The sequence below is a fragment of the Microtus oregoni genome, unplaced genomic scaffold (genome assembly GCF_018167655.1).
Source record: "Microtus oregoni isolate MIOR12 unplaced genomic scaffold, Mior012 000034F_ref0000314, whole genome shotgun sequence".
NCBI lineage: Eukaryota > Metazoa > Chordata > Mammalia > Rodentia > Cricetidae > Microtus > Microtus oregoni.
Window position 1 is genome coordinate 7,083,049 of NW_024543093.1, and position 14,452 is coordinate 7,097,500.

At 40.9% G+C, this 14,452-nt stretch overlaps 1 protein-coding gene and 1 pseudogene across 18 annotated transcripts in view; one reads left to right on the forward strand and one right to left on the reverse strand.

Annotated features, from left to right (window-relative positions):
* Nucleotides 1-14,452, forward strand: part of Kidins220 (kinase D interacting substrate 220) — a 111,172-nt gene that overhangs the window by 16,065 nt on the left and 80,655 nt on the right. For 12 of the 18 annotated variants that reach the window (XM_041630423.1, XM_041630424.1, XM_041630425.1 and 9 more), the window contains exons 4-9: nucleotides 1,241-1,339; nucleotides 4,472-4,570; nucleotides 5,241-5,342; nucleotides 8,101-8,199; nucleotides 10,561-10,758; nucleotides 12,941-13,039. In XM_041630423.1, the coding sequence (XP_041486357.1) occupies nucleotides 1,241-1,339; nucleotides 4,472-4,570; nucleotides 5,241-5,342; nucleotides 8,101-8,199; nucleotides 10,561-10,758; nucleotides 12,941-13,039 (696 nt within the window). The remainder of the gene's footprint in view (nucleotides 1-1,240; nucleotides 1,340-4,471; nucleotides 4,571-5,240; nucleotides 5,343-8,100; nucleotides 8,200-10,560; nucleotides 10,759-12,940; nucleotides 13,040-14,452) is intronic. The other 6 variants (XM_041630429.1, XM_041630431.1, XM_041630415.1 and 3 more) reach the window with 1 other exon arrangement.
* On the reverse strand, nucleotides 8,530-8,642 carry LOC121432529 (annotated as a pseudogene).

Sequence of the window (14,452 nt, forward strand, 5' to 3'; positions counted from 1 at the left end):
AAAATCAAGTGTCTTTACAATATTTCTATGTATGAGCTGTGCTGTTAATGACTCTATAATTGTAACTTATAGATCATGTTATGCTTGATAATGGTCCCTTCTGATACTGTTTTTGAGGTACAAATCACCATCCTGTTTCCTTTGGGTTTCCCTGTATTCTTCCAGTTTAGGATCACACAGAAGCAAGAATCTACATTCTTTTGCTCTGAGTGACCATTTGAATTTTTTGTTTTAAGACAGGGTCTCACTGTGTAGACCTTCCTCTGCCCCTCCAGTGCTGGGATTAAAAGCATGTGCCACTGCTCGTGGTGTGATCATTTGAATTAATCACTCCCTAAAGCAGTGGTTCTCAACCTTCCTTCCTAATGCTGTGGTCCTTTAATACTGTTCCTCATATTGTGGTGACCCCCAACACAAAATTATTTTTGTTGCTACTTCACAACTGTAATTTTGTTACTATTACAAATTATAATGTAAATATTTTTAGAGATAGAGGTTTGTCAAAGGGGTTATTACCCACAGGTTGAGAACTGCTGCCTTAAATAAAAGGACAATTCTGTTCTTTATTTACAAAACAAGAGAGTCTAGGTCTTTGTCACAAAACTTCTAACCTCCACACTTGCAGCAGCTGTACTTTAATACTGCATACATGTGTCCTCACATTGGGTTACAGACGTTTTAATTTGAGTAGCAGGTAGTAGCTGCAGGATTGTCCTCGAGGTTTATGGTGGTCAGCTTCTCTTCTTTCTACAAACGGTGTGTGATGAGAAGTCCAGGGAGGAGCCTCGACCAGCACCTGTGATGCTCTTCTCTGTACCGTTATTCCTGACGTAGGCAGGTGACAGTCCTGAGGCAGACAGGTGACAGTCCTGAGGCAGACAGGTGACAGTCCTGAGGCAGACAGGTGACAGTCCTGACGCAGGCAGGTGACAGTCCTGACGCAGGCAGGTGACAGTCCTGAGGCAGACAGGTGACAGTCCTGACGCAGACAGGTGACAGTCCTGAGGCAGGCAGGTGACAGTCCTGACGCAGACAGGTGACAGTCCTGACGCAGACAGGTGACAGTCCTGATGCAGACAGGTAAAGTCTTAAAGACAGCTTCCATGTTGTTCCACAGCGGCTTAGCATGGCTTACGTCCTGTCAGTTTGGACAGTCATTTGGTATGTAAATTCAAGTGTATTCCACACTTTGGAATGTTGTTTCTTATTTTGAAATATGCCATTTTGAATATTTCTCAAGGATAACTGGACAGCTCTTATATCTGCATCTAAAGAAGGCCACATCCACATTGTGGAGGAGCTGCTTAAGTGTGGGGCCAATCTGGAGCACCGTGACATGGTACGTGCATTGTTTTGCAGGGCGGCATTAGTTACTGAAAGTCACTAACAGTGATGGGGACACAGGAATCCTTGTCTGTACTTTATTTTTAAAATAGGGTCTTTTTGTTCTTCACCTTGGGGCTGGATGCTGAATGATTCAAGAATGTTTTAAATGCTGGTGTTATAGTGTCTCCTGTTTAGAATAGTCATCATTTCAGCTTGTTGAGGAACGAAGTTCTCAGCTCATTCTTAGATAGGTCATAACTTAGTATTTAAAACAAACTTATTTCATTTGAATCAGACTTTAAGAGGTATGTCAGTTTAAAATGTTTTGGGTAAGTTATAGTCTTTGTAATATTTGTAGATTTTTTTTTAATATAAATGTAATATGTCCAAGCTGCTGTCTGCGAAGACAACAGTTCTCATAGGACATGGCCTCCTGTTTGATCATGATCTGGATAAAGCATAAAAGTGAGAAAAAAGATCATTTCTGTTTTATTCCGTAAGACGTTTGACCTCCCCCCCTTTTATTTATTTATTTTGGTGTCCCATAGGTTTGGGTATGTTGTGCCTTTATTTACTTATTTAAATAAGAAAACAAGTTATCATTTTTTTTAATTTTACATACTTAGCAATCCAAGTTCCCACTCTCTCTCCTCCTCCCATTCCCTCCACCTTCCCTACCCCTACCGCCATCTACTCCTCAGAGAGGGTAAGGCACATTGCTTTGGGGAAAGTCCAAGGCCCTCCCTACTATATCTAGGCTGAGCAAGGTATCCATCTAAAGAGAATAGGTTCCCAAAAAGCCAGTACATGTAGTAGGGATAAATCTGCCAGTGGCCCCTCAGTCTGCCCCAGCCATACAACTGTCAACCACAATCAGAGGGGCTAGTTTAGTCTTATGCTTGTTCTTTCCCTGTTCGGCTGGTGTTGGTGAGCTCCCTAAATTAGCTCAGGTAGATTGTTTCAGTGGGTATACCCATTATGGTCTTGACCTCTTTGCTAATATTCTCATTCCTCCCACTCTTCAACTGGACTTTGGGAGCTCAGGCCAACAGGTCTGTGCCTCTGTTTCCATCAGTTGCGGCATGAAGATTCTATGGTGATATTTAAGATTTTCATCAGTCTGACTACAGGACAAGTCAAGATGGGCCCCCTATCCTCTATTGCTTAGGGTCTTAGCTGGGGTCATTTCTTTAGAGCCAGGTTTCTTGCTAATCCTATAATGGCTCGCTCAGTCAAGATATCTCTTTCCTTGCTCTCATCTCTGTCCTTCCTCCTTCTCGACTATACCATTCCCTCCAGTACTCCTCACCCCTCCCTTTCTCCCCTTCTTTTCCCCTTCCATCCTCCCTTCTCCCCCATCCCATGCTCCTAATTTTGTCAGGTGATCTTGTCTGTTTTGACTTTCCAGGTGGATCTACATATGGTTTTCTTAAGGTTCATATTATTACTTAGCTTCTCTAGGATCATGAACTGCAGGCTCAATATCCTTTGTTTATAGCTAGTATTCATCTTTTTGAGTCTGGATTACCTCACTCAGGATAGTGTTTTTTAATTCCATCCATTTGCATGTAAAATTCAAGATGTTATTGGTTTTTTTTTTCCTGTTGAGTAGTACTCTAGTATGTAAATGTGCCACATTTTTTTTTTATCCATTCTTCAGTTGAGGGGCATCTAGGTTGTTTCCACGTTCTGGCTATTACAAATAATGTGGCTATGAACATAGTTGAACAAATGCCTTTGTAGTATGATTGAGCATCTTTTGGGTATATGCCCAAGAGTGGTATTGCTGGATCCTGAGGTAGGTTGATTCCCAATTTTCTGAGAAACCACCATACTGATTTCTGAAGTGGTTGTACAAGTTTTCATTCCCACCAGGAATGGATGAGTGCTCCCCTTACTCCACATCCTCTCCAGCATAAGCTATCATTGATGTTTTTGATCTTAGCCATTCTGTCAGGTGTAAGATGATATCTCAGAGTTGTTTTGATTTGCATTTCCCTGATGGCTAAAGATATTGAATGTAGTTCTGGCATAACTGGATGTCAACATGTAGAAGAATAAAAATAGATTCATATTTATCCCCATGCACAAAACTCAAATCCAAATGGATTAAAGACCTCAATATAAATCCGACCACACTGAACCTGATAGAAGAGAAAGTGGGAAGTTGTCTTCAATGCATGGGTACGTGAGACCACTTCCTTAGTGGGAAGTAGTCTTCAATGCATGGGTACAGGAGACCACTTCCTTAATATAATCCCAGTAGCACAGACACTGAGAACAACAATAAATACATAGGACCTCCTGAAACTGAGAAACTCTGTAAAGCAAAGGACACAGTCAATAAAAAAAAGGGGGGGGCAGCCTACTGAGTGGAAAAGATCTTCACCTACCCCTCATTAGACAAAGAACTGATCTCCAAAATATATAAAGAACTCAAGAAATTAGACATCAAAATTCTAAATAACCCAATTGAAAAATGGGTACAGAACTAAACAGAGAATTCTCAACAGAAGAATCTCAAATGGCCAAAAGATACCTAAGGAAATGTTTAATGTTTGACCTTCTATGAAGTTAATTTTAACAGTACAAGCAAGGAAGGAAGTCATCTGTCTTGGCACACATTACTTAGCTGGTGGAGGCTAACGAAGTACATGTGGTTTAAGTTTGGAAGACACTGCAGCTTTCTGTCTTTCTCTTCATAGTATATTATGCCTCACAAGGACTTTATTTCTATGATCCTATGTTCTCAAATCTAGGAAGATATTACTGTACTTAGTTTAGATGTGAAATGCCTCCCAAATATTAGGATCCCTGTCCCCTCTGGGTACTCCTGCTGTATGTAGTAGAGCCTTCGTGCTTCTCCTTGCTCCCTGGGCATCTGACTGTAAGCCAAAGTGACTTTTAGAAGCATGAATGTCCCTCGTTCAGTTTCTATGATGTTTACCATACAAACTTTGCAGTGATCACTTACAGACTCAGCAGGTTGTTCAGTTCATGTTCTATTGTATATTCTGAGGACTTTGAGGATTTAAGACCATTATCTTTATGAAATAATGGTGTTACAAAGATATTCATAGAGGACCTGATTAAAGGCGTTCCTTGCTTGGATTGGTACAATTTCACATGCTCTTTTGTCATCCAGGGGGGATGGACAGCTCTCATGTGGGCGTGCTACAAAGGCAGGACTGATGTTGTCCAGTTGCTTCTTTCTCACGGTGCCAACCCAAGTGTCACTGGTTTGGTAAGCATTAACAAAAAAAGTGAATTTGTAATGTAAATAGTAAGTTTTCTTACAGAATGCTGCAGGATTTTTATATTTCATAGTGGGTGGAGAGTTTTTAGATCATCCGGAATATCATATAGAATGCCATTGTAAGATACAATGAAAATTTTATACATTGTCTTTTCTCAGTTTTTCCAGTGAAAAAGCAAGCTTTGAACTTGAATGTTAACCATAATTGTGTAACATTTCAAAAGGAAGTTGTGAATTCCTTGGTTATCTTACTGTGGGTGCATCCTTTCCCTGAGTTTCTTGAAAAGATGTTTACCAAGAAGCCATATCTTTTTTCTGTACATTCTATTTTTCTGTACATTCTATATATTTGTGTACATGCTTTTTACTTCTTATTCTGCTTATTAATCATACTTACTGGCTAATTACAATAAATATGTTAACTCCACAGAAACTAATGTGTTGATAACATATGTTTATTTAAGGCTTAACACGTCTTAGTTTTAATTATGTATTATGGAGTATTTGTGTTTTTAAAGTGGGGAATGGTCTCTAACTTGATTAAAGAAATATTAGTTTGTGTTAATTCTGCTGGTATTTATTAGTAAATTTGTGTTGTAAATGTCCGTCTAAAAGACTTTCTCCTTCCTCCATCCTCGTATGTACCCATGTTTCCCAGCAGTACAGTGTCTACCCAATCATTTGGGCAGCAGGCAGAGGCCATGCTGACATAGTGCATCTCCTGCTGCAGAATGGCGCCAAAGTCAATTGCTCTGACAAGGTGAGTTAGAGTCTCTCACATGGAGTGTCCACGTTATAAACGTCTCTGATATATCTTAGCTTTGTATTCTAACATTTTTATAGATGCAAAGCTTATTGATGGGTCCTCTGAGTTATGGACCAAGTGTTATCTTGATGTTTATTACATTAAATTCATTATTCTCAAAAGACAGTTAGTGGACCTGTGTCTTCATTGTTTGAAGTTTTCTATTATATATAGCTCTTCTTCCTCCTTTCAATCTTACCTACATTGTTTGTGTGAAAATGATCTTAAAATTTAAGTTTGATTCTCTTTTTCTCTCATGCTTAGATTTCTAGAGCTGGTGGTGTGGTGATTGGAAACAATAGTTGCAAGTTTCATTTGAAGTGTGGAAGGAAGGGCAGTGAAGGGCTTTTAAGAGGGAAGGCTGCTGGGAAAGTTGTCTCAGTTAAATCACTATTGCTGTGATGAAACACCATGACCAAAGAGCACATCACAGTCCATCATCAAGAAGGCAGGGCAGGAACTCAGCAGACAGGATCCCAGAGGCAGGAGCGGATGCAGAGGCCATGGAGGAGTGCTGCTTACTGGCTTGCTCCCCATGGCTTGCTCAGCCTGCTTTCTTATAAAACCCAGAACCAGCAGCCGAATGATGACCCCACCCACCATGGGCTGGGCCCTCCCCCAGTGATCACTAAATGAGACAATGCCTTACAGCTGGATCTCAAGGAGGCATTTCTTCAGCTGAGGTTCTTTCCCCTGATGACTCTATAGCTTGTATCAAGTTGACACACACAATTATCCAGGACAGTTGGTTAGCCAAGGAAAGCCTGAACTGTCAGGACTTGAACCAGAGACCTAAGGGGAAGGGAGGAGCAGGATGGGAGGATGTGATAGGAGAGGAAACAGTTGGGTGATGTGATGAAAAAGAGGGAGATAGGATCTGAAGTGTATATGAAGGAAGCCTGGCCCTCAGGAGGGTGTGCTGAGACTATGGGAAACGTGTACACGAAAGGATTCTATTTGGGGGGAAAGATCAGAATTTGAACTTGAGAAGAAGGTAATAGAGTTATTGAGATGGTTGAGCACTAACTGAAAAGCCAATATGTAGCAGATAGGAAGCAAGGTAAAGAAATTCTTACCAGAGAGCTGCATTTCTTTGTAAAGGTAGTATTGAGATGGCTGTTCTTTGTAAAGGTAGTATTGAGATGGCTGTTCTTTAGGGTCAGGACGAGTTGGCCAGTGAGAAGGAAGAGAAAGGACAGACATTCTAGCATATACTCTTGCATGTCATTCTCTGAGAAGGTAACACATGCAGTGATGGAAGAGAGAAAGGACAGATGTTCTAGCAAATACTCTCGCATGTCATTCTCTGAGAAGGGACCAAATGCGATGGGTGCTTGAAGGATGAGAACTTATGTCTGATTCATAAAACTAAGGCTGTCTTAATGAGTAGTAAGTGTGCATGTCTGTTATCCTTAAGAATACCTAGGATATTGTGTTGTGGGGTTAGAGGAGGTGCTTCAGGAAGACAGCATGTTACCTACAAGGCAGGAGACTGGGAACACTACGGATGGAGGAGTAAACTTTGAGTGTTTTTCCTGCATCCCTTACCATCTCTCCCAGCCTGTTCTGGTCTCCTCATCCCCTCCTTTTGGTTGGCGTGTGCCCCCACTTGCTGTGCACAAGGACCCGTCTCTCAAGGGTTTCCAAGAGTGTGGCTGATGTCTCGTATAGAAACTAGCCACACAGAGCTATTTAGATTTAATTTAAAATTAAGTAAAAGTAAAAATTTATAGTCACACTATCTACATTTTACATACTTAAGTCATACAGACTAGTAGCTTCTTAATGTATTGGCAATGCAGAATAATAGTTTTTTTTTCCTCTGTTCAACAGACTGTCAGGGGTTATTTAATGTTTATAACTGTGTTCAAGTTTTCATGGACATAAAGCACACTTTGGGTATTTCCACCTATTGATTGGACAGCATTCCTTTATGCCTGGTTGTTAGTTCTTGATGCTTTCTGGTCATGTTCCATGAAAGGTGCTTTTAACAGTTTGTGGGCTGTAGTAGTCAAGGAGACACGTTGATTGGGATATGGCTAAGAGTGCAGATCTGAAAGCTTGGTGGTTTCATGGTTATTTCTCTCCCTTTTTTTGGTTATTTGGTTTTTGAGGCAGGGTTTCTTTTGTTTAACACTACATAGCCAGGAATGCCTCTGTAGACCAGGCTGGTTTTGAATTCAGAAATTCACCTGCTTCTGTCACCCAAGTCCTGGGATTAAAGGTGTGTGCCACCACCTCTTGGCTTTTCTACGTCTTGATAACTTTATTACTTTGACTCTGTTTTGGGCCTCGCTTTCTTGTGTGAAAATGTGGTCCTATGAACTGGGCTCACTCTATGATAAAGACCGTGTGCTTTAACTATGTGATGTTGTCTGAGCTGTGCTGAGCACTTAGCTGCTAATTTTTAGACTATTAGACTTCATATTATATCATAAAATATAGAAAGCCATGAATGCCTTTTAAAAATTAGGGACTATGACAATGGTGGAAAAATTATCTTGATTAAAAAAGTTAAAGTTGATTAAAAGACATTTCATACAAAATGACTACTCGGGACAAAAGGATGAGGGATATAGGTTTTTATATAGGAATGAAATTATGACTGGTATAAATACTTACCTAAGAATTCTCAAAGTATAGCTTCATTACAAGCTGCTTTCTTTTAGTACCTGTCTGAAAGTAACCCTAAATTCTCTGTCTGATTTAACAGTATGGAACAACCCCTTTGGTGTGGGCTGCCCGGAAAGGTCATTTGGAATGTGTGAAGCATTTGTTGGCCATGGGAGCTGATGTTGATCAAGAAGGAGCCGTAAGTACCTCTCCTCTCTTAGCCCTTCTAGTAGAGTGACATTTTTACTTTAAGGGAATAAGTTAATCAAGTACAAACCTAGAAAAAATTCCCAGGAGTTCTTAAATGATGTTTTTGTTTTTAATTTTGAGATAGAACTTTACTGTGTAGTCCAGATTTTCCTGCCTTTGCTGCCAAGTGCTGGAATTTCTTAAGTGCTAATGACTTTAGAAATAAGCATGTTATGATAGGAAAAACAATATATATTTGCCTTTGAGGATCTGTTGCTAATATACATAAATTTTGGGAAACTAAAACTATGAAGAAAATTTTCAGTAATCTTATAAACTGAAAAATTCTTCAGATCAAGTAGACCCCCCCCCTTTCATGTCATCCTTGCACAGAGGCCATGCTAATATTCTCTATCATTCCAAGTTTAGTTTATGTGCTTCTGAAGCGAGCACCCCACTTTTTTCTTTTTTAATGTTTGAAGATTTTTTGATAGAGTTTCATTATGTATCCTGGCTGACATGGAACTTGCAATGTAGATCTGACTGACCTTGAACTCACAGAGATCCTCCTACCTCTGCCTCTTGAACGAGGACAAAAGGCATGTGCCACCATGCCAAGCTGGCTTTTAATTGCCATTGTGGGAAGCCATCATGCTCTATTAAAATGTCTTTCTTTAAAGTGATGTTAGACTCCAGGGGATCTTTACTGTAAGCTGTTGTTCCTGTCTAATAAACAGGTTAAGAACATCAGATGTGGGCTGTTAAGGTTGAAGATTGGTCGAGTCTAACTGACTATCAGTTATTAATTCATTATTGAGCACCAGCTGTGTACCTCATCTGTGTCAAGAGTGCCAGAGAGCCATGAGGAGCCTCACAAATAGCTTTTCCTTAGAGGTTCTAAGACTGTTTCAGAACTAATGTTTGTGTGGAGGACTACTGCCTGTGTGATTATTATATTATGTGCAACTCATGATGCAGTCTGAGAGGAGATGACACCTGCAGCAAGTTAAACTCATGCTGGACTTCCTAGAGCAATGGTGTCCAGCGTGTCCTCTCTTCCATGATGGCCTTCTGGGCACTTTTCATCCTGCTTGAGCCTCAGCAGGTCCCATGTCCACTGGCCTCTCTCCCAGGCTATTGAGTAGATGAACAGCCTTCTATTGTGATAATCTGATGACTACCAGTTCTGTTTTACTGTGTAAGAAAGGTGGCTAGTATTTTATAGGACTATATAGAATATGTTAACAGGCTTTAAGTACCATTAAAGATCATTTGTTACACTTTTATTGAGATGTGTTTTAGCTTTTAATTCATCTCTTGTAGTTTTTCTTAAACATTTTATTATAAAGAACTCTTAGTTTGATCCATTTTACTTTGAGTTATTTAAATTGGAAAATGTTGAATTTTGAGTCCTTTAAACTTTGTTGCATCTGTGAAAGGGTTTGTTCCCAGTAAGCGAGTCCAGTGTCACTGGAAGACCTGAACCTCCGGATAGCCTAATGACGCAACAGAAATAATGTATTTTTGAAGACTGAAAATACGGGATGGCTCAGTGGTTAAAGTGCTTGCTGCTAAGCCTGGTGACCTGCGTTCTGTCCTTGGGATTCCCGTGGTACTCTTATGACTTGACCTCCACAAGTTCACATATATGTATGCTTGTGTACATGGGCAACAACGAAATGTAAAGAATAATTTTCATTAAAAACCTGAACATATGCCTCCTGCCACTTTTGGTATATGTCTGGTTATGTATATTGGCATCTTGTCAGAAATAACTTCTAAAAATTTAATACATTTGTTTATTTACTTATTGGAAGGGGACACGTGTATGCCACTGCACATGTGTGTTAAAAGAACAACTTGTGAAAATTGATTTTTCTCCTCCACCACATGGATTCCGAGGATCAGATTGAGGTCATCAGGTTTGACAGCAATTGTCTATGCCTTCTTGCTTGTCCTGTCAGAAATAACTTTTAATGGCTGAAGGATCATGATAGTGGTAGAGCCTTTCCTAGCATGCTCAAGGCCTGGGTCATAGGCTGGCACCACCCACTGTTAAAACTGGTTTATATTTTTAAAATATTGAGTATGTGCCTGTGTTTGCCTGTGAATATATGCATGTGAGTGTGAGTGCCTGCAGAAGCCAGAAGAGGGCATCAGATTTCCTGAAGCTAAACTTACAGCTGTTTGTGAGTCACCCAGTGTGGGTGCTGGGATTCAAACTCTCGTCCTCTGGAAGAGCAGTGGATACTCTTAACCGCTGAGCCATCTCGCTGGCTTCCCAACTGTTAATGATGGAAAACAGCTTTCTGATTATGGTATGCACAATATGTTTTCTAGAATATGCTAATTTCTTTGTTTTTCTTGGAAGAATTCAATGACTGCACTTATTGTGGCAGTGAAAGGAGGTTACACACAGTCAGTGAAAGAGATCTTGAAGAGGAATCCGAATGTCAACCTGACTGATAAGGATGGAAATACAGCTTTGATGATTGCATCAAAGGAGGGACACATAGAGATTGTACAGGACCTGCTGGACGCTGGGACATACGTGAACATACCTGACCGGGTAGGGAACCTACCTCAGCTTGTCTGTGGAGATGAAGTAGATGGAAAATTCGTTTGTGGTTCTTTCTCATCAAATGTTTTTACATATGACATGAGCTTGTTTTAAGAGAAGTTTTTATTTCTACTTTTGAAACTAATAAATTAAAATTTCCAGTCTTGTTAAAGACCTTGTTTATTTTTGTCAAATAAATTTGTTACTGGCAATGTCATCATATGTACGGTTAATTTGTAACTCCCTTTGATGAATATCCCTGTAGGTATTTTTCATGACTGGTTTATTCATTGTCCCAGGACTTAAGTGCTGCCTTATGCTTAAGGTTTTTTTTTCTCTTGCCTGACTTCTTTCCTGAACATATATGTTCAGAACTCTCCATGTGAATGTGTATTTAGTAACTTTTAAAACTTATGGCAAAATAAAATGGAAGTGGAGTTGGTTTTTGTTTTTAAATACCTTGAACCATTTTCCCTTCAGTTTTCTCCATCTCAGCAAGTGGTTCTACTCTGCTATGCCTTTTCTTTACCTACCCCATATGGTTCTGCTGACTCTCGGGAAACTTATCCTCCCTGGCCTAAGCCATACTCTCATGTTATTAAAACAAATCATAACATACTCCTCTATTGCCTCTGCTATATGCCTGCCTGCTATTGAATGCATGCATGTAACATACTCCTATTGCCTCTGCTGTATGTCTGCGTGCTGTTGAATGCACGTGCTCCTTTGTTGAAGCCATACATGGCTTTCTCTTGCACTTTGGTTGATACTACATTTTTAGTTTACAGTCCTTGTTTTGTGTCACCCTCCCCCATTTAGGAGGTTGTAGTCCTGTTAAGTCCCTTCTCTTGTTTGTCCTGCTGTGGGGTACAGCCATGTGCACCTGCTGTGTTCTCAGGCTAGAATGCTGTCCACACATATGACTCCTGCTTGTCATTTTACCTCTATTTACATCTAAAGTGAAAAGTGCCCCCAGCAGTGCTGAAGCTTGCATGGGCAGCCTGTTTATGTTGGGTTTCATTGTCTGAGTTGATGAGGATGACTGACCAGGTCTCTTCCTCAAGGAACAGGTTCCACCGAGATATGCACTCGGATGGCTGGATTCAGAGTCCAGAGCACTAACCATTACGCCATGGGAGCTGTCGCCTACTTACGTCTACCTAGTCTGGAAAGGTCATCTTTAGCTATCCAGTCTAAAGGGGCTACCCAGTTACTTTTGATCAGATATGCTATCCTATTTGTGTAGTGTTTGCCTTGGTGTATTTATTTTATTGTATGTTGTCTTTCTTTGTGAGACTATAAATTTTCATAGAGCTGGGACCTTGTCTATCTTGTTTCCAATGCTTAGAATGGTACCTGGTACACTGGAACAAGAAATGGGTTCCTTACCAGTTTACTGGTTCTCACCCACACCATCACTTACGTTCTTCACTAGAACTAGTCTGCCTAGGGTTTATTTAAGCCGTTAGTGGGACAGCAAAGATACTACATCACAGTGCTGAACCTGTAACCCTCAGGGAATAGTTGACTCGCAGCCATTAGGCCCTCAGAACCAAAACAGGCAACAGCTCGTGGGCTTACTTAACACAAAAGTCTATAACTGATCTACTGTTTAGCAACAAAATAATAAGATGCTAATATCAGATAGTATCAGTTAATTAAAAATCTCACTTTAGTGATACTCTTTTTCAAAGAGGTTTTTTAGAAGAAATCTATTGTTATTCTTTCGGTCCCTGCCCTGGCCACACCCACTCCTTTTAACCCCTGACCTCGCCCGCCATTGCCCTCTCTCCCTGTGTTCTCTCCCTGTGTACACACAGGGCTCTGCCTCTCTCCTCCTCTCCATTCTTCTCTCTCTCTCTCTCTCTCTCTCTCTCTCTCTCTCTCTCTCCCCCTTTTTAATAAACATTTATGGCTATTTTCTGTGTTTATATGTCTGACCTGCCGCGTGCGTGCCCTCCCGCTGGTGAGAAGTTGTAGCCGCTTGCTCGGGTGCCGGACCTTAGAGCCTGCGCCCGGCACTGCTGAGATCCACCGGAGTTTGCTGCGGGGCGGGGGGGACCCCAGGGATATTTTTTAAGAATAAGATTGGTGCCGTGACTCGGATAACATCTATTATATTAATAAATGAGTAACCTTAATTTCAGAACTGTGTTTGTTTACTAACAGACCTTGTTTTCTGCCCTTGTAGAGTGGGGATACTGTATTGATTGGCGCTGTTAGAGGTGGCCATGTTGAAATTGTTCGAGCACTTCTCCAAAAATATGCTGACATAGATATCAGAGGGCAGGTATGTGCGCCCAGACTGCAGGCATCATGAACACTTGTGTCAAGTGGTCAGGATGTCTCTCCTCTTCCTTTCTTTGGAGATAAATGTATGTCCTAGGCATTGACTGTATGTTATTGTTGTTTTAATGCTTTAGTGACTCTATTCTGAAGTTCCAGAATTAATGTCCTCTTTAATTCATATACAAGTAAAATAGTTCCACACCATTCTAGGCTTTGTAGTGAAAACCTGCCTCAAAAAATAAAACAAGGGGCTAGAGGTGGTTTACTGGTTAAAGGTGCTTGCTGCTCTTGGAGAGGACTGGGGTTCAGTTCCCAGCACCCATGCTGGGTGGCTCATAGCTTGCGTTAACCCAGCTTCAAGGGATCTGACCCCTTCTTCTGATCTCTGAGCTTCCACATAAGTATGTGGGTACGTGTGTGCACACACATACACATGCACATACACACATTTTTTTTAAAATTCAAGTGAGCATTGATGTAGAGAAAGAGGAAATAAAGGAAAGCCTTTACAAGCAGGTGGGATAGGAACTACTTTTGACGATGGGCTGAGTTTCGGCAGGTAGGAGGAAGGAAAGCAGCACGTTTTGGGGAAGCACAGTGGTGACTGTGTGATAAAACTCGAGAATGGGGAGTGAAAAGACTGCTGTAGCTACAGAACATCAGCCTGCCGCTGAGGACAGAGAAGGAGAGCTGGAGATGTGTGAGTGGTACTATGGGCTGGGCAGTCGGACACATTTCTTAGACTAGGGACTCTTAGGAACAGGCTGGCATAGGAAACCTAGTGAGGCAGCTACAGGAGTTGTCATCTCAGTTAAAGGTAGATTTTCATTAGACGGTTCCTTGATCACCTGTTTTAGGCCACTGATTGATTACTTGTCTGTCTGTCTTGTGCATTTATTTTAATCAGTTTTGATGGATCTATGTGAATCAAAGGAACCAGATAGGTTGCTAAAGGATATGTTCAGGACAGTATAGGGTACCGGTGGATCTAGGTTAAGAAAACTACAGATAATAATGCCTGCATTTGTAAGAAACACGTTCCTACTCACTGTCTTCAGAAGTGCTGGACAGATGTATTATCTGGCATTCCAGATGGAATTACCTGGGCTAGCATGTTTAATAATGATTTGTCCAAAGTAGCAGAGTTTAGCTGTCGGTGACCTCTAACCCATTTATATTCCTGAAGTCTGACTGCATCACACAAGTGTATTTTAGGGCTATGGATGTGACACAGCGATCTAGTGCCTGCTTAGAATGTGTGGCCCTGGGCTCCACCCCCGCAGCACAGAAACAAAACAGAAGCACAACTTAGCAGCTCTGTGGCTCGCTCCTTCTTATTTAAGTGTAATACTAAGTCTGTCTAGGATGCTTTCATGAAGAATTTCTCAGAAGTTAATCCTAGAAATCATGTAGA